The following is a 20,785-nucleotide window of genomic DNA, read 5'->3' as shown; positions in this document are numbered from 1 at the left end:
CTAATTGCACAGCGATGCCTCAGCTTTGAACGAGAAGAAATAGGGATGATGAGCTCACGGCCCAGATGTCACCCCGCCCGGGAATCAGGAGGCTGCTCCAGGACTTCAGGAGAATCCCCCTGCCTGCGACACCTGGACACTAAGCCTGTTTCTTGTCCCTCCAGCGAATCACGGGTCTTTGTGGTGCTGCTGGTTTAGGTGGTGCCTGCCACCTCCCGCTGACAGCGACAAATACAGCCAACGCCCAGCGCGATGCCAGTGCTAGAACCGCTCCAAAGAAATCCTGCTCTTCCTTCCCACAAGCTCACGTGCTTCTAAGGCACCGGCAATTTGGGGAGGCAGATCGAGTTGGCGTCTCCAAACCCACCGCGTTAAGCAAAACCATTTTGTAACGCTTCAAGCTAAATGTTTGGTCGTAGCGCAGCTGCTCTGGGCTTGGTTTGCAATTGCTCCGAGGAGACACCGTGCGGGGAGGCAATACCTGAGGCTCCTCCGTAGCCATCCGGCACATCTCTTCAGGGTCCAGCTCCACTGGATCGTAACCCAGTTTTGCTTTAGCTGCCGCTTTCAGGTTGTGACTTCCCACTGGGAGGTAGCTGTCTCTCTTCACCCACCTGGGAAATATCATGGAAATACCGGTTTGTGCAGAGAAACCAGCCCCGCTTTTCAAAAAGGGGCTCCGACTTGCAAACGGGACCTCGATCGCAAAGGGCACCTCTCCCTGAGGGCAGCCAAGAGCTGAGCATCCACGCACAGTGCAGTAAGAGGCTGCCCAGCTTTAGCTGTTCCGCATCTCTACCAACGCGCTGAAATCCCCATCGGGACAAGCCCCGCTATCCAAACCATCACCGCTGCTCAGGACTTCCACCTTCCAACGCCCTCAGCGGCTTTAAGATACACGTTTAACCCCCGGAGGAGACACCACCAGGACTGCAAGGGCTCTCAAAAGTCCAGACGCCGCTCCAGTGGAGGAAACCCACCCAAAAGCCCCGAATTCTCTCTCTCTCGTGCACGCACAGCGTGTCCTCTCCTCTTCTGGGTGTGCCAGGGGGCCCTTGGCTTAGGCTATGGTCCCTCCCCCACCCCAATGGCCTGACCTTGGCCCGGCCTTTCTCCGCTCTCCAAATCGGAGCTCAGACACCTGAGGAGAGCCACCAGCAGGGAGAGAGACGGCCCTGAGAGCCCTTCACGGGGCCGGGCTGGCAGCTTCTGCCGTAGGCAAAGTGCGGAGGGGAAGCAGCCCGTCAAACAAAGGGACTGTCACGCCGGCCGAGGGAGGTGCGACGCGTGAAGGCTCCCAACAGCCAGGAGGAGGACAGTATTCAAATACAACTGTGGGTGTTTTACGTAAACTCAAGAGAGAAAGATGCGGTGACGTGGGAGAGGGGCAGCGTTTCCTACCTTAGGCAGTCCATGTGGATGCACTGGGATGCTTTGTACTCTCCCTGGCTGTCCTTCTGAAACCCAATTTCCTGATACATATCGATGCCGTGAGCTGCTGCTCTTGCTTCCACAAAGGGCCTGGGGAAAGAGGCGACGAGAGGAGAAGGGACGGAACAGCCATTTCCCTTCATCTCCCACAACGGTCTCACAGCCGCTTCGCTACAAACTACCCGACGAATTTTTCTGGCAGTTTCTCTGTGACATCGGCCCACGGGGAAAACTTCGTGCAGGACAGAGCGGCAGCACGACCCGAGAGGCGAAGGTGCTCGCTTACCCCCTGCGCCGGGGGGGGAAGCACGCCGTCCCTCTCCCCTCGCTTCCCGAAGGCTCGCCTGCGCCCCTCTCCCTGATCATCTGCCAGCTCTCTTTTGACCCTCTCCCCGCTCCCCAAGGCTGCGCTCACCTGTACGCCAACGTTGCCGCGTTGACAGGGCTTTAAAGCCGCTCAGCCAAGCGGCTGCAACTCTACAGAAGCTCGTACTTCCAAGCCAGTGAGCACAGGATTTGGCGAGGTGCTCAAGCTGGCCAGAGTCGGCATGGACCACACGCTGCCACCACGGCGTGAGCTACGGAAGGACGCCGAGGCTGGTACAGCTCAGGCGACACCTCGCCAGCTCGGTTTTCATTCCTGACCTTACCAGTCAAAGAAGTCTCCGTTGTACGTGACGATGATGGTGGGTTTGGTCTCCTGGACATGTTCAAACCACCTCTGGATCAAATGAGCCTGGGATGAAACAGAAGAGCCGGAAAGACGTACATATATAAAGCAACTTGATCTCCTGTATGGTGGACACCATGCAGCTTACGCCACCCTTCCCCTCCCCTCCCCACCTGGCCCACACCTGACCTCTCTTACCTTACGGCCAAGAAACGAAAGCAGGAGCAGCCCTGCCAGACCCACCACCTTCCCCAGCAAGGCGCCTACCAAGCTTTTAGATCCCTTTGGCCAACAAGGGCCCCCGGCAGGTAAAAAGTCTGCTGGGCAGAACTGACTTACTTCATCTGGTTCATTAAAGACACAAAACGGACCCTCGTACTCGGGCTTGGGAGTAAACTCAAAGTCTTCGATGTCCTCAGAGACGATCTCCCTGTTTGTGATCAGGTAGCCCTGGGGAGGTGACAAGGAGTCAGTGGGGAGGAGGTGGCTTGCAGGCAACCCGAAAATGCCGTCCAAATGATGGGACGCTTTCCTCTTGAAAGCCAGCGCTTCCGCCAAGGGAGTTTGGGAGCCGTCTGCTGAACCACCGCTGGCTATCGGCTAAGGAGGCCACGGGGCGTCAACGTGGGACAGCAGAGTCGTCCCGGTGCTCTCCGGGTTACTACGGCTCCCTTGCGGGAGCACCGGGAACCCTAGCTGGGCACCATCAAACCAAGTATCTCATGCGTCATTCGGGCTTGAGTTTTATTTCCCCAGCCCCCCCCAGCAGCAAGGCAAGTCTGGAGGCGGAACGTTGGCCTGCCCCCGGCTTCACGGCTGGGGCAGGCGGGAACCTACGCTGCTGTCCTTTACCTGCCCGTCGACCATGTAGGAGATCATCATGATCTGGTCTGTCTCCGCGTCAGGGAACTTCAAAGGGAGTTTGGTCGTTTCAATGTCAAAGGCGAGAACGACGGGATCCTGAGCAGGACCAAATCCGTTAGAAAACAGTCCGCAGTTGCCTTGAGGTTAAAGAGCGATTCCCACTAAGCCCAGCGAGAGAACCAGACCCTCCCCAGTAATCATTTTACCATTTCATCAACCCCAAAATCGCTACCCAAGCCCAGGAACAGCTTTCCCCCTGTGCACACCGCGGGACACCGGCGGCTCCTCAGGGGGGACGCGCCAGCCGCGCACCCCCACAGACCCACACCTGCCCGACCAACGCTCACCGGCCGCTCCACCAGGTCGTCTCGGCGGGTGATTTCAGGGGGGTGGGTGCTGCCCCGGTACCGCACGTTGTACCAGTGAGCCTGCGGAGAGAGGAGGGCGGGCAGCGCCTCGCTGCGGGGCCGGCTCCTGGCGCCCCTTCTGTTCGGCCGCTGGGGCCAGAGCGGCGCCGGGTAAACGCGGCCCCGAAGAAGGGCTCAAGCTGTGGCTGCGCGTCCAGCAGTTCGCTACGCTGCGGGCCGTTACCCAGGAGAAGGCCCGGCGGTTTGGGACTACGCTTTAAAGAGGAACTCATCGTCACGGAAACCTCTGCAGAGGTCCCGGAGAGAAAGGGCTTCCCCCCCGCGCCCGCGCTTCAGGAGCGCGGCAGCAGCAAAGCAAAGCTCTTCCAGCCTCCCTCGTCCTTACTCACCACGTGGATCTTCAGGTCAATGGAGAGGCGAACGTGGTAGGGTACGTCGTACTCCCGCATATCCACGATGTTGTCCATCTGGTTGGCAGCCTTTCTGGAGGCCCCTTCCTCATCCGTGCTCAGGCTGCCTCCGCTCAGGGCGCTGTGGGAGTGGAGCCCAGCAGCCCTTACCCCAGCGCACGCCTCCACCGGCGCGGCCGCGAGGGACAGCCGCCGGCGCCAGGGACGCCCGGCAGCAGGAGCCGTGACGGGAGAGGGGAGAAGGGGAAACGCTTCCCCGCCACGCAGCTGCCCCCTGCTCGCAGAGGCATCCCCGGGCAGGGCAGCACGCGCGGTCCCCTCGCTCCCGTCTAAAGTCCCCTTTTCCCCTGTCTGGGGGCTGCGTCTGCTCAGAGGTACCGCAGACACGACCCACACCTGCCTCTGTAACCAACGGCTCCTACGGCATCGCGCTGAGAAGTCTGGTAACAAGCCTGGGGGCAGCGAGGCAACCTGGGGAGCGCTTTGAACAGGGACAGCGCGCCTCCCAGGTGAGCGCAGGAGCGCTCGTCTTGCCTGATTCTTCTTCCTCGGGTTTTGACTAAAATCAGACTTCGTGCCCGGGAAAGCAGAGGGAGGGGCTGGTTTTTCACGTGTATGTTCTGGTTGAGTTAAAAACTAGAGTTTCTCTGCTTTTTTTTTCTGCCTGTACCCGTTTCCAATCTTGTGAACACCTGTCCGGCTTTTTATTCATAGGAAACGTTTGTTGGGTTTTTTTCCCCCTTTAGTCACAGTAAGGGTGCCCAGTGCCTCCCAGTATCCTTTCTCAGAGAACAGGAACCGTATTTGACCGGTGGGCAAGAGGTACCACCACCAAACACCACGTCCCAGAGGCTCTGGGGCCTCTCACTGTGCAGCACCGAGCGGGAAGAACCACCTCAGGGACGGGTGACAGGGAGGCATAGCTGGGGTCAGATCCTAGGCAGGACAAGCCCTCTCTGAGGACAGCTGAGAAACACCCCAGGGAGTCTAAGGAGGAAGGTGGGGGGACTGATGGGCTGCCCCCGAGAGGAGCTCCCACCTCGCCAGCATGGCTGTGTAGACATCGCTCGCTTGGTCTCGCTCTCTGTTTTTCCTCACGGCAGGAGAGATCTCCTTCCGCACCTTCACCAAGTCATCCACCGTGTTGAAGGACAGCTTGATGTAGTTCCTCTTCAGGCCCACCAAGTGATTTGGCTACAAAGCAGCAAGACAAGGCCAGCTCAGGAGGGATGAGTCCTAAGGGATGGCCACCAGAAGAGGCTGGGGAAGGCAGACCCGACCGGTGCAGGTGGCAGAATTGGCCAAAAAAGAGGTGCCAATGGGCGGGAGAGTCAAGCACTGAGAAGAGACTCTGGTGGGCACATCAGCGCAAGAGCTGCGCTGGTTCACAGCAAGGGCCCGGCGAGCGGCATTCCCCCAGGGAAGAGGAAGAGCAGGTCAAGAATGAGCAGCATCCCCCCTCCCACAGTGCCCTCCCCTTCTCCACTCCTTCTGTAATTCCTGCAATTAAACGTCTTGAACACACCGTGAAGCAGCTGGAGAGGAAGGGAAACACTACTGATAAGCAATTAGCCATAACTAACCCATTTCTGATAGGCACCGTGAGCAGCACCGGGAGACTGAAGGCAAGCGTGTTCCCCTTCCCTACTCTGCCCCTTCCTGCTCCACTAGAGCCATGCAAGGTCCAGAAAAAAATAAACGCTACTCAAGAGCGCAGAGGAATACAGACCAGGTCCAAATCTTCTTTGGGGACAGTTTCCAGCTTTGCAATCTTCCCTTGGAACTTCTTGGAGAGGAAGGAGGACACTTCTCGCTCGCAGCCCTGCCGAGAGACCCTGGGGCTGAGCGGCGTGGCTCTGTCCCTTGGGAGAAGACCGTCCCAAAGCAGGATGCCCGGGAGGTCTCCAGTGCCCCAGGGACCGGCTGTCCCCTTCCCCGGGGACCTCAACCCTCCCGCGGTCTCCTCCTCACCTTCTGGGTGGCGATGTAGAAGTAGGGCTTGTAGGGCAGGGCCACCTAGGAGCGAGCAGATGAGTGACGGCAGCGGGTCCCCTGGTGGGACCCTGCGCCCCACAGGGCCCCCCCAGGGACCCACCTTGAAGCGGCTCCCGTCCTCCTGGATGAAGTAGTAGTCCACAGCGCTCACCGACCGCCGGTCCTCGTCCAGCACCTCCGTCTGTCCACGGGCACCATGGACTCAGTGGGGTCCCTCCGTGAGACCCGCCTCGGGCCTACCGGGGCCACTCCATGGGACACCTCCCCGGGCCCTACCGGGGGCCTCCCCGTGAGACACCGCCCCCCCCCCCCAGGCCCTACCGGGGGCCTCCCCGTGAGACACCGCCCCCCCCCCCCCCCCCCAACCCCGGGCCCTACCGGGGGCCTCCCCGTGAGACACCGCCCCCCCCCCCCCCCGGGCCCTACCGGGGGCCTCCCCGTGAGACACCGCCCCCCCCCCCCCCCCCGGGCCCTACCGGGGGCCTCCCCGTGAGACACCGCCCCCCCCCCCCCCCGGGCCCTACCGGGGGCCTCCCCGTGAGACACCGCCCCCCACCCACCCACCCCGGGCCCTACCGGGGGCCTCCCCGTGAGACACCGCCCCCCACCCACCCACCCCGGGCCCTACCGGGGGCCTCCCCGTGAGACACCGCCCCCCCCCGGGATCTCCCCGTGGGACATCCCCTCCCCGTGTCCCCCCGGTTGGCCGCTCGCCCCTCGCCCCGCCGCTCCGTACCGGGTGCATGTTGATGAGCCAGCCCGTCCGCTCGCCGGGCTCCGCCGGCCGCTCGAAGCCGAAGAGCGCGTCCAGCCGGTCCGTGCGCTGCGATCGCTCAAGGCGCTTGAGCGCGGACAGCGCGGGGCCATCGTCCCTGCCAGCCGCCGCGCCCTCAGCCCCCGCCGCCGGCACTCGGGGCCCGACGGCCCCCCGCCCCCGCCGCGCTCCCTCGGGGCCCCCGCCGCTGCCGGGCTCGGCGCGCCGCCCGCCGCCCCTCAGCCCCATCCCGGCCCGACCCGCCGCGGGAGGAATTTCCCGCGCTGCGCCCGGTTCCCGCGAGAGCGGGAGGCCCCGCCCCATCCCGCGGCGAGAGCACCAATCAGAGAGCGGGCCCGCCTCCCCGGGCCCCGCCCACCAATACCGGGTACAGCGCCCAGCCGCCCCCCCCCCGCCCCGCCCCCGGCGCTGCCCTTCGCGGCTCCGGGCGGCGGCCGGGGGGGGCTGGGGCGGAGCGGTGGCTCCCGGCCGCAAAACTGAAGGGCCTCGGTGGGCTGAGGCGTGACGGAGGGTTCCTCCCGCAGCCCGAGGGGCGGAAGAGCAGCCCCGCACCGCCGGTGGGTGCGCGGGGACAGAACGGGCTGCCTCCCGCACCCCCCCGCCGGGACCCCCCCGCCCGGCCGCGGGAGCCCAGGGAGCCGGGGTCCCTGCCCGGGCCGGGGGATGCGTCTGCCCCTTTCCCCTTGTGGGTTCAACCAGCAGCGAAGCTGCGCACGTGTCCCAGGGTCACAGGGACGTGTCCCGGGGTGGACACACAGACACGGGGCGCACAGACAGACCGGCACTGGAGAGGCGCTGCCGTCATCAGCGCCCGCGCACGGGACCCACACCATCACAGGACCCACACCACCACACCATCATGGACCCACACCATCACACCACCACAGGACCCACACCATCATGGACCCACACCATCACACCACCACAGGACCCACACCATCATGGACCCACACCATTACACCACCACAGGACCCACACCATCATGGACCCACACCATCACACCACCACAGGACCCACACCATCATGGACCCACACCATCACAGACACACACGACCACAGGACCCACACCATCATGGACCCACACCACCATGGACCCACACAGGACCCACACCATCACGGACCTACACCATCACACCATCACAGGATGCACACTATCACACCACCACAGGACCCACACCATCATGGACCCACACCACCACAGGACCCACACCATCACAGACCCACAGCAGCAGCGCCCGCGCACCGGACCCCCCTCCCCCACCAGCCCCGTCCCCCCTCCTCGGGGCTGGTGGTCACTCGTGCAGCACACGCACCCCCGGGGGTCACAGCCGCACACACACTCGCGGGGGCCCCGAGCACCGGCACGGCCCCTCCGTCCCCCCAGCTCCCTGCCCGGTCCCCAGCCCCCAGCCCCACGCCGTGGGCCCTCGGCTCACCAGCAGGCCCAGGCTGGCGAACGCAGAGGCACAGCCCCCACCCCCGCCCGTCACAGGCTGTGACACACGGAGCCCCTCGTTCGCCTCACACCGCCCCCCCCAGCAGCTAGTTCTGGGGACACCGTTCCCACCCCGTGGCTGGAGGTTAGAGACCCCCACTCACTCCAGGAGGTGACGCCAAATCCCTTGACGAACACGCAGGTCCCACCAGTAGCCGGCACTTGGTCCTTGCAGCACACGCTCACCCGGGGCAGAGTGAGACGACGCAGAGGAATAGTTACAAAAACATTTAATCACACAGAATCACAGAATGGTTGGGGTTGGCAGGGACCTCTGGAGATCACCCGGTCCAGCTCCCGGCCAGAGCAGGGTCACCCACAGCAGGTGGCACAGGAACGCGTCCAGGCGGGGTTGGAATGTCTCCAGAGACGGAGACTCCACCACCTCTCTGGGCAGCCTGTGCCAGGGCTCTGCCACCCTCACAGCAAAGAAGTTCCTCCTCGTGTTGGGATGGAACTTCCCATGGTCAAGTTTGTGCCCGTTACCCCTTGTCCTGTCCCTGGGCACCACTGAGAAGAGCCTGGCCCCATCCTCCTGACACCCCCCCTTTCAGTATTTATAAGCGTTGATAAGGTCCCCCCTCAGTCGTCTTTTTTCCAGACTCAAGAGACCCAAATCCCTCAGCCTTTCTTCACAAGAGAGATGTTCCAGTCCCCTCAGCATCTTGGTAGCCCTTTGCTGTCCCCTCTCCAGCAGTTCCCTGTCCCTCTTGAACCAGGGAGCCCAGAACTGGACACAGCGCTCCAGGTGCGGCCTCCCCAGGGCAGAGCAGAGGGGGAGGATGACCTCCCTCCACCTGCTGGCCACGCTCTTCTGGATGCCCCCCAGGATGCCATTGGCCTCCTTGGCCACCAGGGCCCACTGCTGGCTCATGGGCATCCTGTTGTCCCCCAGGACTCCCAGGTCTCTTTCCACAGAGCTGCTCTCCAGCAGGTCACCCCCACCCTGTCCTGGTGCGGGGGGCTATTCCTCCCCAGGTGCAGCACCCTGCACTTGCCCTGGTTGAATTTCCCCAGGTTTCTCTCCGCCCAACTCTCCAGCCTGGCCAGGTCTCTCTGGATGGCGGCACGGCCTTCTGGGGTGTCAGCCACCCCCCCCAGCTTTGTGTCATCAGTGAACCTGCTGAGGGTGCGCTCTGTCCCTTCATCCAGGGCAATGATGAATGTATTGAAGAGGTCTGGCCCCAGCACTGACCCCTGGGGAACACCGCTCCTCACTGACCTCCAACCAGACTCCGTGCCCCTAATCGCGACCCCCTGAGCTCTGTCTTTCAACCAGTTTTCAATGCCCCCCACTGTCCCTTCATCCAACCCACACTTCCTAAGCTTCCCCGTGAGGATGCTGTGGGACACCGTGTCGAACGCCTCGCTGAAGTCAAGGCAGACACCACCCACTGCCCCCCCCTCGTCTGTCCATCCAGCCACGCCGTCATAGAAGGCTGTCAGACTGGTCAGACGTGATTTCCCCTTGGTCAATCCATGTTGAGTACTTCTGATAGCTTTCTTTTCCTCCACAATATAAATATATATTACATATATATAATATAAGCACATATATATATAATATATTTAAAGAGATAGGACAGAGCGTAGCAGCCAGGCCCAGGGCTCGGCCACACTGGCCCCAGTTTATACTTGAGTGGCCCCTTTTACCCCACTTTCTGCCTCCCCTTTGTTCCTCCTGGCTCCCCTTCATACTGTCCCTGACTGCACTGAAGGTCCTCAACCCTCAGCGGAGCAGAGACACGCTGCAATCGCACGTTCCAGCAGCGACATGTTCTCCAGGCGTTTACCAGAAGGAATAAATACAAAGCAATACTGGAGACAGCAGTCTCATTTCCACCCCACAAAGCCCCAGAGCGTGTGGTGGGACCGTTCCACTCAACACTCCCTGGAAGCTCCTTTGAGCTTCTAGAAGTTGCTCTCTCCACTCTGGCAAGGCTGAATTTCACCTGAGCTTGACACACACACCCAAAAAATCTCTTCTTAGCCACTGGACACCAGAGCAGACTGCTCCTGCCCCGAGCGGCGTGTTCAGCAGCAGGAGGACACCACCAGTGAAGGCATCCACGCGACCCAGAAAGGAACTGACGTTATGGACGCTACGGATGTGATTTAAAAACGGTCCGCTGGCTTTCTTTTGAACATAAAGGAGCTGCTATTGAGGCGGACCTTCCCTGAGGTTGCCTGAACCTGTATCTCTCATCTTGCTGTTTTCCATGGCTTCTTTGGGTGAGGGGATGTCCCTCACCCACTGCTGCTGGGGTCAGGATGCTCGTTTGCTCCTTCAGTGAATTTGGGTCATTTGGGTAAACTGGGCTGGAGTTTGATGTTGATACGGGTTCCTATCACCATCTCTGGCTTGCTGCGGCTCGCGCGCGAGAACCAGCCTTTGCAGACAGCGCTACGGGGAAAAGCGGCTCCCCCCTTCCAGCCGTGAGAAGCGCCCACGGACACTGAGGGTGGGGAGGTTGAGCTTGAGGCACCTGTTTTGAGGGGAGGTCCTCTGCCAACAGCTGCCTGTGGCAGGGAGGCAGGCAGGGCCGAGATATTGGCACTGCATCGGGAACCAAGGTCTCTTGTTCCAGCAGCTTCCCACCAGTGGCAACCAAGTCAGCCCAGCAAGGCAGGCCTGAGACGGGGTGGTTCAGAAGGCTTATTGCTGATTTGCACCATGGATTTGGCATCGAGAGGTCAGAATTCAGGCACTGGTAAACTTACCAGTGGTAAACTTACTCCCGTAAGCTGAGTAACGGGAGCAAACGCAGACCGCTTTCCCCGGCCTAGCTGAACGCCAGGTCTTCCATGAGGTATGGGTCTACTACCTGGAGGATCTGGTAGAGCCGATCCTGGGCCCGCACCCCTTTCTTCTTAACTAGCTCCAGCAAAACTCGATTCTTCTTTTTACTTGTACCTTGACCTAGCACCTCCTCCTCTTCATCGCTGTTGATGACATCTGCATCCCGTAAGTGCAGCAGAATGGTGGGGAGCTGCCTCATCCTGGAGCAAAGTGCGGTTTTGTACTCCATCAGGAAGGCTGCACCTAGCAGACACCAAGCCCACGTTACTGTGCTGCTTGTGGCCAGGCAACCGCAGGCGAGTGCCACGCTGTGGTACGTGGCACCCTAAGCCAGCGGACACCACGGCTACGCGCTCTGTCCCACAGCCACGTGTCTCCACCCCTCCACCAAAAAGGATGGGTGCCCTGTGCACCAGCGGTGGGAGCACTGGAGGCAGGGCAAGGAAGGGGGCAGGAATGCGAAGCCAGAGCTGGGGGAGGTGACGTCGGTGGTAGCCCCCATCAGCTGCCAGCAACTGTCCCCTCTGGGATTCCTACAGCGTCTGGGCACGAAGTTGCCGTCCTATCCCCTGCCCTGCAAGGTGAGGACCTCCTAACTCAGAGCACAGGTCCCTCAAAGCTCTGAGCTCTCAGAGGATTCCAAGTGGTTTGTAAAGAAACAGAGCCTGGAAAGGCAGCCGATGCCGGCGGAGTGCTGAGCAAGCCGCGGGTCAGCGCGGTGGGCAGCGCTGCCCGGCTTCTGCTCCCAAGCTCCACCCAGCCCTCCTACGTGAGGCTGAGGTGTGCACCCAGACGGGCGTCTCCTTGTAGAATCACAGGATGGTTTGGGTTGAAGGCACCTTAAAGCCCACCCAGTGCCACCCCCTGCCCTGGGCAGGGACACCTCCCACCAGCCCAGGTTGCCCCAAGCCCCGTCCAACCTGGCCTTGAACCCCTCCAGGGATGGGGCAGCCACAGCTTCTCTGGGCCACCTGGGCCAGGGGCTCACTGCCCTCAGAGTGAAAAATTCCTTCCTCATGTCCAACCTAAACCTGCCCTCTCTCAGTTGAGAGCTGTTGCCCCGTGACTTGTCCTTGCTTTTGTCTGCCACCCCCCTCTCCTGGTACTCTTGGGCAGGCTGTAGGCCAGCGTGGTGATTCCACACGCGTGGCAAGGAAAAAGAATAAAGCTGAAATTTCCAAATTTGTGTCTAAGCAAGCCAGGCCTATCTGCTTCAACCTGTGGCTGAGGTGCCTGGGTGTCCTCTTGGATCTGGCCTTTTGTCAGCAAGACGAGATGCAAGAGGCGATGATGAAGTGTTGTGGCCCTGGAGAGATTCGGCTGGGACAATATGTTGAAAACCGCTGGGCAGCAGGTTGTTGTCACTGTATTTGAAGCAAGTAGAAAGCAAAGCCCCTTGGTCAGAAACTCCCGGCCCTGCTGTCCCCTCTGCCAACGCCCGGCCGCGGGCTCCTCCCCAGAGGCACGGCTCTCATGGAAAACACTCCCGTTTGGCACAGGGGCTGCCAGCCCCCAAGCTGGCTGTATGGGACGCGGCAGCTGGACCACTCACTGCAACTCCAGTGGAACGTTAGCTACGGACCGGGAACTTTACTAGCTGCAGCTCATTCTCCGTCACAGCAGCACGTCTGGCCCCAGAAAAGGCAAACCAGTTAGGAGGGTCACCTGCACTACGCCGCTTTACCCACCAGCGCGGCACAGAACGTGCTGTCGACAGGGCGGGAATAGAAGTTTGAGGTTGCAGCTTTACGGCTTTTTGTCTAGAAACTATCATAAGGCTGGGAAAAGAGGCTGATAAACCAGAGGACAGAGAGCTCCAAAGAAAGAGATTCAGACTCCAGAGGCGCAGCTCCGAAACACGGTACTGACCTGACGAGGCCTTGAAGACACAGGCAGAGTGGTCAATATCACCTGAAAGAGAAAGGAGAGAGATCACCGCAGGTGCCATCACCAAAATGATGGTGCCTAATCTTCCACAAGGTCTTCCCCAGGTACCTAATCCTCCACGAAGCCGTCACCCGCTCCTGCCCGTCTCTGAACTCGGCCAAGGTCCTGGGCTCTGCACGGCAGCAGGGGTTACTTTTAGGAGGTGCCACATTAGACTAACAGAGACGGGGTGCCGAGGCCCACAGAGCGGTACCGTACCCCACGCCTGCGGGATGCTGCTGCCCGCAGCTCCTCTGCCAAGCTTCCCCACAGGTGGGTGCTGCTACGTGACGTTAATGGCACGCGTGGTGGCTGCTGAGCTGGCCCGGCAGCAGCTGGGCAGAGAGGCAAGGAGATTAGGAACCTGCCGCTCTGGAGCTGGGTGCGCCTCTGTCCTGCCAGAGGACAGGCGAACACGAGTCTTGGCACCCGCCATTGCTAACCCCGCTCCTTCTGCCTCCACCACCCGCTGTCCCGGCCGAAGTTCTGCACGGGACTCAGGTCAGCACAATCAGCCCTAAAGCAGAGCAGTTGTAAGCCACGGTCTCTTGATGCCACCAGAGCAGTCCCCACGCCACCAGCAGGCTTGCTGCGTGCCACCTTTGTGACGCTGCCGTGAGCAGAGGCCTGTGGTGAAGGCAGGCTCTGGTCCACCTGGCCTCACCCCCATCCTGTGGCTCTGGGTCTTGCTTCACACGTTGGTGTCGCACCAGCAGACCTGGAACAGTTAGTGCTGGCTGGAACACGTCAGTTTTTTAAGATGTTGATTTTCACTAAAATCGTGGCATTCTCCTTACCTCCTCTGCATCGCACAGTGCTTGCACTAGCACGGCCGTGGGGGTTAACGGACTTTTACAAATAAGTAAGATTTCTATGCAAACAGTAGTCAAGAGAGCAAAGAGACACCAATAGCTCCGTCACGCTCTCTTAAACCCCAGCATCTGAAACTCCACGTTAAATCTGAAGCTCTCCTCTACTGCCATCGGGGTGTCCTCTCAGGTCCCTGTTCTTCAGCGGCCAACTGCTGCCCACGCAGGTTTGCTTTCCCTGCAGGATGCACGGACGACTGCGACCACAAAATGTGTGAGACCTGCTTCGGTGGTGCCCCTCCGCTTTTGCTAAGGTGAATGAGACCCAGATGGACCTGCTGCTCCTACCTGATCTCAGTGATGCCTTCCAGACCTCAGTGCCATCGCGCGTGTCTGTCATATGGAGCCCAGTTCCCCCTCCCATGTCCGCGATGTAAATCTCGACAAAGGGCTGCTGTTCGTTCAGATTCTTGTGGCAAAGTGGCAACTGTTCCTGCAAAGGTAGGAAGCAAGTTGAGTCTCTGTCACCGTGGGGAGCTGCAGTGAATTCCCGTGCTTCATCCTGCGTTTCCTGGCCGTACCAGCAAGAGGAAAGACAAGGGAAGATGCACGTCAGGGCTCTGCTGCACTGCACCAACCAAATTTTGGTTGGAAGGGACCTCTGGAGTGTCTCATCTGACCTACCTCTCAAAGATGGACCAACATCAAGTCTAGATCTGCTCAGCTGGGGCTTTGTCCAGCTGGGTACCGAAAACCTCCATTTTCAGCAGAGATTCACCACCTTCTAGCCCTCTCTGATGGCTGCATCTCCACCGAGTGATGAAGTTTTTCCTAACGTTTGGCCCGAACTTCTCAGTTTGCAGCTTACGGCTTTTACCTCTTTTACCTGACACGGCCGGGAGCTTGGCTCCGTCATCTTTACAACCACTCTTCAAGGCAGAGGGCCCAGTTACTCCCTGGCCATTCCAGGAAGCGGGAAAACCAAATCCTTCCTCGCGATTCATGGGTTTAAGACTGTGTCTGAATTAAGCTGAAGGTCCTGGCTGTCTGGGGCCGCGTTCAGCTCGGTAACAGGGTTGTAGCTGGAAGGGGAGATGATGAATAAGCTGGAGGGGAGGGATGCCAACCCGGAAAGGCTGGAGAACTTGCTGGCAGGAAGCTCATGCAATTTGGCAAAGGCAAATGTAGAGTCCTGCGTCTGGGATGGAATAGCCCCACATCAGACGGGAGCCCGGGCACTGGGTGGACACAGAAATCAGCTTCACAGGGAAGGACTCGGGAGCCCTGGTGGGCATGCAAGTCGAACAGGAGTCAGCGCTGTGCCCGGGCAGCAAAGCTGGCCACGTCCCCGTCTGTATTAGCAAGACCACAGCCAAAACAGTGAGGTCAGGGATTCCTTCCCCCTGCTCAGCACTAGCGAGGCCGCATTTGGGCACTGGGTCCAGTTCGGGGCTTTCCAGTACAAGAAAGATGTGGACATCCTGGAGCTCCAGGCTGGCGTGCACGATACGCAGAGGCAGAGGAAGAGAAAGTAACGGGGAGAACTAATCACTGTCTTTAACTACACGAAGGGGGACTAAAGAAAAGACAGAGCCAGCCTCCTGGAGGTGCACAGCGATGAGATGAGAGGCAAGAGGCACAGGCTGCAGCAACAGAAACTGCGATTAGATAATAGATAAGGGAGGGGGGGATCACAATGAGGGCGCTACAACAGGGGACTAGAGACCCAGAGAGGCTGTGGTGTCTCCATCCTTGGAGATATTCAACCTTGACCGGACACGGCCCTGAGCACTTTGATCAAACTTCAAAACTCACATGCTTTGACCAGAGACCTCCCGAGACCCCATCCAACCTAAGCTTCTCTGGCTCCCATTTCATTATTATGGTGCAGTGCAGACCCACGAAAGGAGATTTTTGTAACCAGCCACGAACGCGCTGTTGGACTGCCATCAGCTGCTCCCAGGATGTCACAAACTCCTGTACAAAGCAAGTAACCACAAGGACTAAATGGCCAAACCTTCCCAGATTTTCCCAGACATTGCAATCCGATTGCCACAGGGCACGGTGCTCAAAATCAGAAATTCCCAAATGGATTTTCCATAGAGAAAGAAGTTACGTCACATCATGGCATAGAGAGAAAGTCTCTCTCCACTCCCACTCCTAAGCTGAAGGAAAGTCACTGCAGAGGAGATGAGGATTAAGGACTTGGGACCACACCTGAGCCAACAGCTCTGAAATCCCTTCTTGCTATGCAGCTACGGTAAGTCCAACAAGTCCCACGTTGTGATTTCTGCCATAAGGAAAAACAAACACAGCCCCTTTGCGGCTTTGGGGTGGGCTCCATGCTCCTCCTGGCGACGTGCGTCATGAAATACCTTTGCCACTTGTACCCAGTACAGCTCCCTGCACCTCTGGCTCTGAGACCCAGTAAGACACGTTCTGGTAGCAGAATACGGCTGAAGACAGAGACTTCTTGTATTGTCTACTTCAGTGAAAAAAAAAAAAAAAAAGGAACAATTCCACTTACTTCAGGTGTTATCTCTGCCTGCTTTGTACTGGTCACACGGTAATTGCGGCCCAAGAACAGAGTTCTGAATGGAGGAGGCTTGGGAATAAGCTTTGAATTCCAATTCACTTCTTGTTCTTCAATGGCCTGTAAACATCAAGCATTGCTTTTGAGAGAGGAAAAAAACGCAAGAGCTGTGAACTGGAGGTAGCCCTCGGAAAGTCAAGAAGAGAAGAGACCGACGCAGTCAGGAGAGACCGCTGGGTGGACTGCAGGCAGTGCTGCGGGCAGGCAGCTCCCGCTCGGCACAGGCAGGAACCTCCCGTGTGCAGGCAGGAACCGGGGCAGGGTGGTGCCCTGTCCCTCTGAGGAAGGGGGAAGGGCTCGCACCCCTCGGGAGAACGGCTGGCATGCAGCCACCGACTGCTGCCCCGGCAGTGGCCAGCAAGTCCTACACCTGCTCTGTGTGGCAGAGCACCCTGTGCCATGGCTTCGCTCGCGCTAGGACACGCTGCGCCAGCCAGAAACACAATTCCTGGAGGCATCTGGGAAAGAGGAGAGTGGGGGAGATGTGGCGGGAGATGGGGGCACAGGACTGCGTGTGAATCAGAGGCTGGTGGCAGAAAAACTGGGAGGCATCTCTGCTTATCAAATCCAGGCCCTGCTACTGCAGCCGCCCCAGATGTCGTCCTTTTTTAACCTGGTCAAGCTCCCTCCACCTTACCCGCTTCACGGACTTGTCATCTGGGATCAGGTAGAGGTGAAGAGTTGTACTTGCAGCATTGAGCCGCTGGAAGATCAACACCAAAGAGTGCACAGGGAGTGAACAGAAGGCTGAACGTATCCTCCTCCAAAGCACCCCGAGCGCTGAGAAGCTGGGATTCTCCAGGACGGCAGAGAAAGCCATCAGTCTGGTCGGACTCTCCAGGGTCATCTTCCCAGACTCAAAGTGGGCAATGGAGCACAGGCTGGTATTTACGTCTTCTGCAAGAGACGGCAAAGGCAACAAGGTTCTGTTTGTTCTTCCTGGCACCCTCTCAGGCCGCCTCCTTCTCTTGAAGGCTTCAGCAGCAGAAAGGAGACGTGTGCCCCCACACGATGACATGCTCTGCTTTAGGTCCCATGTGTGTCCCGAGCTTTTGGGGTTCAGCAGGGAGTGGCAGGCCTTTGGCAGCCCTCCTGCGGGTTCAGGAAACTGCAAATCTCAAGGTGGCAGCTTGGGACCGTGAAAATTGTCAGACTGCACCCGTGCAGCATCCTGCGTACAAGCGCCACACCACCACGTACCGGGGAGGCAGTCGCTGCGTGATGGTTTTTCATCACCAGGGCAGCCTGAACATCCCGCGGTGACATCCCGAGGGGTTACTGGGTCAGAGAGCTCTGCTGACGTCCAGTCACCCGGGTTATCTCTGGAGCACACTTTGCTGTTCACCCGACAGACTGATACAATCGCAGCACGTTGCTTAGCGCAGCCGTGCCAGTGAAGAGTGCGCAGAACCACGGTTCAGCTGACACGACTGCGCTTGCTGGGCCCTGGGCGGGAGGTGGAGCCACCCAACAAGAAACTCCTTTCGCAGCGCGCTCCGTTGCGGACTTGCCAGGAAGAGTCCCTCGGCCAGCACACCCAGTGCCTGCGTCAGGGCATCCCCGCACGGGGGACTGGGACTCCTTTGCATGCTCTGCAGCCCAGCTGCGGGTGCTGATGCTCTTTCTCTGCTCATTAACAGTGGCTCACTAAGAGAGAGGGCTCAGATCCAAGCCTTGTGGCTCCTCGTGTTGCCTGGGTGAAAATGGACTATTTTGTTCCACTTACTCTTCTGCCCAGGCCACCTCCGACCCACTGCATGGGTGGTGGTCCAGCCTGCGGGTGGGTGCAGCTGGTCGGCTCCCGTCCCGCTGGGGCAGAGCGGGGACAGCCGTCGCCATCCACAGCTGCCAGAGGTGCAAAGAGCTGAGAAGCTCTGCGGGGGAGCCCGGCGGCTGGTGTGCAGCTGGGCTGGGGTAGTGCCCAGGGGTCACCGCGGCAGCTGGGAGGAGAGCGTGGGCAAGGAGAGGCTGGTGGTGTGGAGCGGGAGCTGGGGAAGGGACCGCTGAAGGCTTGATAGAACGCGAGGGAAGGATGAAGGACGCGAAAGCAAAGCGGAGGAATACAAGGGGGTACACAGGACCTTGGACGGAAGGGAGAATTTGGCTCTGTCTGGAGAGAGAGGTCTCCAAGGAGCCAGAGATGTCGCTGGGGGCGGACGGGCTGAGGGATGGTGGCTCGGGAGACCCAGGTCCCTGTGGCTGCCGTACCTGCCAGGCAGATGAAGTGGGGGAGACGCACTGCCTCCACAACCCCGGGCTGCACCTCGATGTGGAAGAGGGGTCCGGCAGGCATCCACATTTCCTGGTCAGCCTTGCTCAGGTGCGTGGTCCAGGTGTCGTATCTGTAGGTGACGGTCACTGCCGACTTCACCTCGAAGCCAAGGCCTGTGATGGAGCACCGGAAGATGCCTGCACCAGGGAGGTGAGCTCTGCAGGTGGGAGGGACGACAGGCTCATGCCACCTGGGATGGGGCTTTTGGAAGGTGCTCCCGCCTTCGCCCGACAGCTCTTACCGGTACGCAGTGCGGTGTCCCAGCAAGTCACGGATTCTCCTCGGTGTCACTTCTGGAAGATCCTGCAACACAAGCGTGGCCAGTTTGGGACTGAACGGCATGTTGTGCACTGGGTGCTGCTTGCAGGAGGAGTGCTGGGATTTACAGTGAAGCACGATGCAGCTTGGCGTGGGACTTTGGAGCCTCGCAAGCAGCAGCAGGGGATCAGCAGCTGCTGCCTGGTGCCCAGAAAGGCACCACTCTCACCAGCGAAGAGGCCAGAAGAGTCATTGCCTGGCAACTCCTCTGCCCTGGGAGCCAAAAGAAGCACCGGCCACATCTGAGGCTCATGACCCCTTTAATGCGGATGCCTGTAGTGGTGCCCAAGAGAAATCCCGCGTGCAGGCACAGCAAGGAGGACGGAACGCTCACCCCACTCGGGTAGACACCACTGGGGTAAGGAAGGCATCGGTTAGTCCACGCGTCCCCCATGCATCAGTAGGAAAGATGGACGTGCACGTTGGACATGCAGAGCAGCTCCCAGAGCTCCAAACTACGTGTTTCACCCACTGACTTTTAGGATGAATTTTGCAAATGGGAATTCCAGATAGGAAAGTTTCTGTTTCCCAAGAGAGAAAGTGTTGGCTGCTGACTTTCTTGGCAGTAAAGCCTGGGTTTTTCCCTCTCTGCCATGGGAGGGATGGCAGACAGGACAGTGGCCACAGGCAGACAAAATGTTTAGCAGCGAGAACAAATTTGGGATGTGAGCAAGTGGAATTTGTCTTCCCATGAACTCGGAAGCTGGGGCAGCCCGTGCTGAGTTAGCATAGCAAAATGGACCGGACTTTTCTGGCAGGTGAAGAATTGCTGTGAATAACAGCTTTTGAAGGCTCACCCAACCTCCCAGGTGACAGCCAGGGTCAGTCCCAGGCTCCCTGGTGTGCCATTTCCTTCGGGTGCAACAGTGCCCTGCCAGGACCGGCAAAGCCCTTACCTCCCTCACGCAGTCCTGGCAGTTTCCCTTCCATGGTGAGTCCATGTTTAGACTGCTACGGAATTGTCCAAAATCATAGCTCACCTGCAGAGGAGAACATAGGGGAAAGCGCTCACAAGCTGTCTTTCTCCCCTCCAGCCGTGCCTGCCTGTTGGAGGCAGCAGGAGAGGTCTTCTGAGAGCACGAGCAACATCTCCTGCATCAGTGCAGTGCTGGCCCTGCTCCCCGCTCCTGCGGGGAGGAAACAGGCCGACATGGGAGCTGTGCCCGCCTGGCCTGCTGGCGGGGTGAGGTCCTCTCCTGGGCACGGGGGCAGCAGCTCCTGCCACCCAGCCTGGGGCTGTGGTGGCACCAGGCAATGCCGGACCTCCCCCCGTCTGCCGGGCTGGCTGTGAGCCTGCGCGCTGCAGCCGTGCCTTCCTCCCCAGCCCCATGCTGCTCCTCCTCACTCAGGCACCCCAGCCTCAGGCATCACGTCCTGCGAGACCTCACCTCCGCACTCGTCGAGGCCTTGTCTGGCACCAGCTCCCTTAGGGCTAAGCCTGCGAGTGGAAAAGTTGGAAGAAATCGTCATTTCTGCCTCGTGTTTGAGAGAAGGAGCCATCCTCAGGCAGCCTTCACCCAACCTTCCCAATCCCATTGGCAGCCCTGGTCCCCCTGTGTACTACCACATCCTCCCCCACCGCAACTTCCACATCCGCCTCCATGAACCGCGGCAGGGACGCGCTCACCACCGGGCAGCGAGCTGAGGTCCCACACTCGCCACCGCGCAGCTCCACCAGCCTCACTGCACCAGGTGGTCAGCGAGGACCAGGACACGGCCTTACCTGAAGACTCAGGTACGGGACCGACCCCCGAACGCGCCGCCATCTCGGCTCCTTCGGCCGCCTCAGAACATCCGGGGCTTCGGCTCCGGCACTTCCCGAGAAACCGAAAGCACCGGGGGTGACGTCAGGGCCGTCCCGCCAATCAGAGCGCCCTCGCGCCTGGCTGCGCGCTCCTGCCCGCGCCCGGCCCCTCCCTGCCCGCGCCCGGCCCCGCCCTACCCGCGCCCGGCCCCTCCCTGCCCGCGCCCGGCCCCGCCCTACCCGCGCCCGGCCCCTCGTGTCCCCTGGGCCGCTCAGTTCGCACAACCTCCCTCCCTTGTTACTTTCCCTTTCCCC

At 59.9% G+C, this 20,785-nt stretch overlaps 2 protein-coding genes across 3 annotated transcripts in view; both read right to left on the bottom strand.

Annotated features, from left to right (window-relative positions):
* Positions 1-6,741, bottom strand: part of POLE (DNA polymerase epsilon, catalytic subunit) — a 34,453-nt gene extending 27,712 nt beyond the window's left edge. The window contains exons 1-12 of the mRNA XM_063350951.1: positions 6,475-6,741; positions 5,839-5,919; positions 5,715-5,759; positions 5,473-5,565; positions 4,783-4,937; positions 3,723-3,864; positions 3,313-3,393; positions 2,954-3,061; positions 2,441-2,551; positions 2,082-2,167; positions 1,402-1,521; positions 482-614 (exon numbers count right to left, since the gene is read on the bottom strand). Of these exons, the coding sequence (XP_063207021.1) occupies positions 482-614; positions 1,402-1,521; positions 2,082-2,167; positions 2,441-2,551; positions 2,954-3,061; positions 3,313-3,393; positions 3,723-3,864; positions 4,783-4,937; positions 5,473-5,565; positions 5,715-5,759; positions 5,839-5,919; positions 6,475-6,741 (1,422 nt within the window). The remainder of the gene's footprint in view (positions 1-481; positions 615-1,401; positions 1,522-2,081; positions 2,168-2,440; positions 2,552-2,953; positions 3,062-3,312; positions 3,394-3,722; positions 3,865-4,782; positions 4,938-5,472; positions 5,566-5,714; positions 5,760-5,838; positions 5,920-6,474) is intronic.
* Positions 6,742-8,510: 1,769 nt separating this feature from the next.
* LOC134522909 (NACHT, LRR and PYD domains-containing protein 1a allele 5-like) lies at positions 8,511-20,561 on the bottom strand. 2 transcript variants are annotated; one of them, XM_063351172.1, is made up of 10 exons: positions 20,450-20,561; positions 20,115-20,164; positions 19,623-19,706; positions 18,650-18,711; positions 18,345-18,565; positions 16,774-17,033; positions 16,071-16,196; positions 13,892-14,036; positions 12,678-12,719; positions 8,511-11,051 (listed from the first exon to the last, which is right to left on the bottom strand). In XM_063351172.1, exons 1-10 carry the CDS (start codon positions 20,490-20,492, stop codon positions 10,792-10,794), a joined length of 1,293 nt encoding a protein of 430 aa, XP_063207242.1. In that variant the 5' UTR covers positions 20,493-20,561; the 3' UTR covers positions 8,511-10,791. The 2 variants fall into 2 exon arrangements, with proteins under 2 accessions (XP_063207242.1, XP_063207241.1); XM_063351171.1 differs by lacking the exon at positions 8,511-11,051 and adding an exon at positions 11,059-12,172.
* Positions 20,562-20,785: the final 224 nt, after the last annotated feature.

The sequence above is a fragment of the Chroicocephalus ridibundus genome, chromosome 13 (genome assembly GCF_963924245.1).
Source record: "Chroicocephalus ridibundus chromosome 13, bChrRid1.1, whole genome shotgun sequence".
Lineage (NCBI taxonomy): Eukaryota > Metazoa > Chordata > Aves > Charadriiformes > Laridae > Chroicocephalus > Chroicocephalus ridibundus.
The sequence above is the reverse complement of the archived record's forward strand: the minus strand, read 5'-3'. Positions and strand labels throughout refer to the sequence as shown.

Coding starts and splice junctions, on each gene's coding strand:
- LOC134522909 (XM_063351171.1), bottom strand. CDS start 20,492: ATGGCGGCGCGTTCGGGGGTCGGTCCCGTACCTGAGTCTTCAG. Junction 18,712..19,622: donor GCCAGGACTGCGTGAGGGAG/GTAAGGGCTTTG, acceptor CTTGTGTTGCAG/GATCTTCCAGAAGTGACACC. Junction 17,034..18,344: donor CCACTTCATCTGCCTGGCAG/GTACGGCAGCCA, acceptor CGTCTCTTGCAG/AAGACGTAAATACCAGCCTG.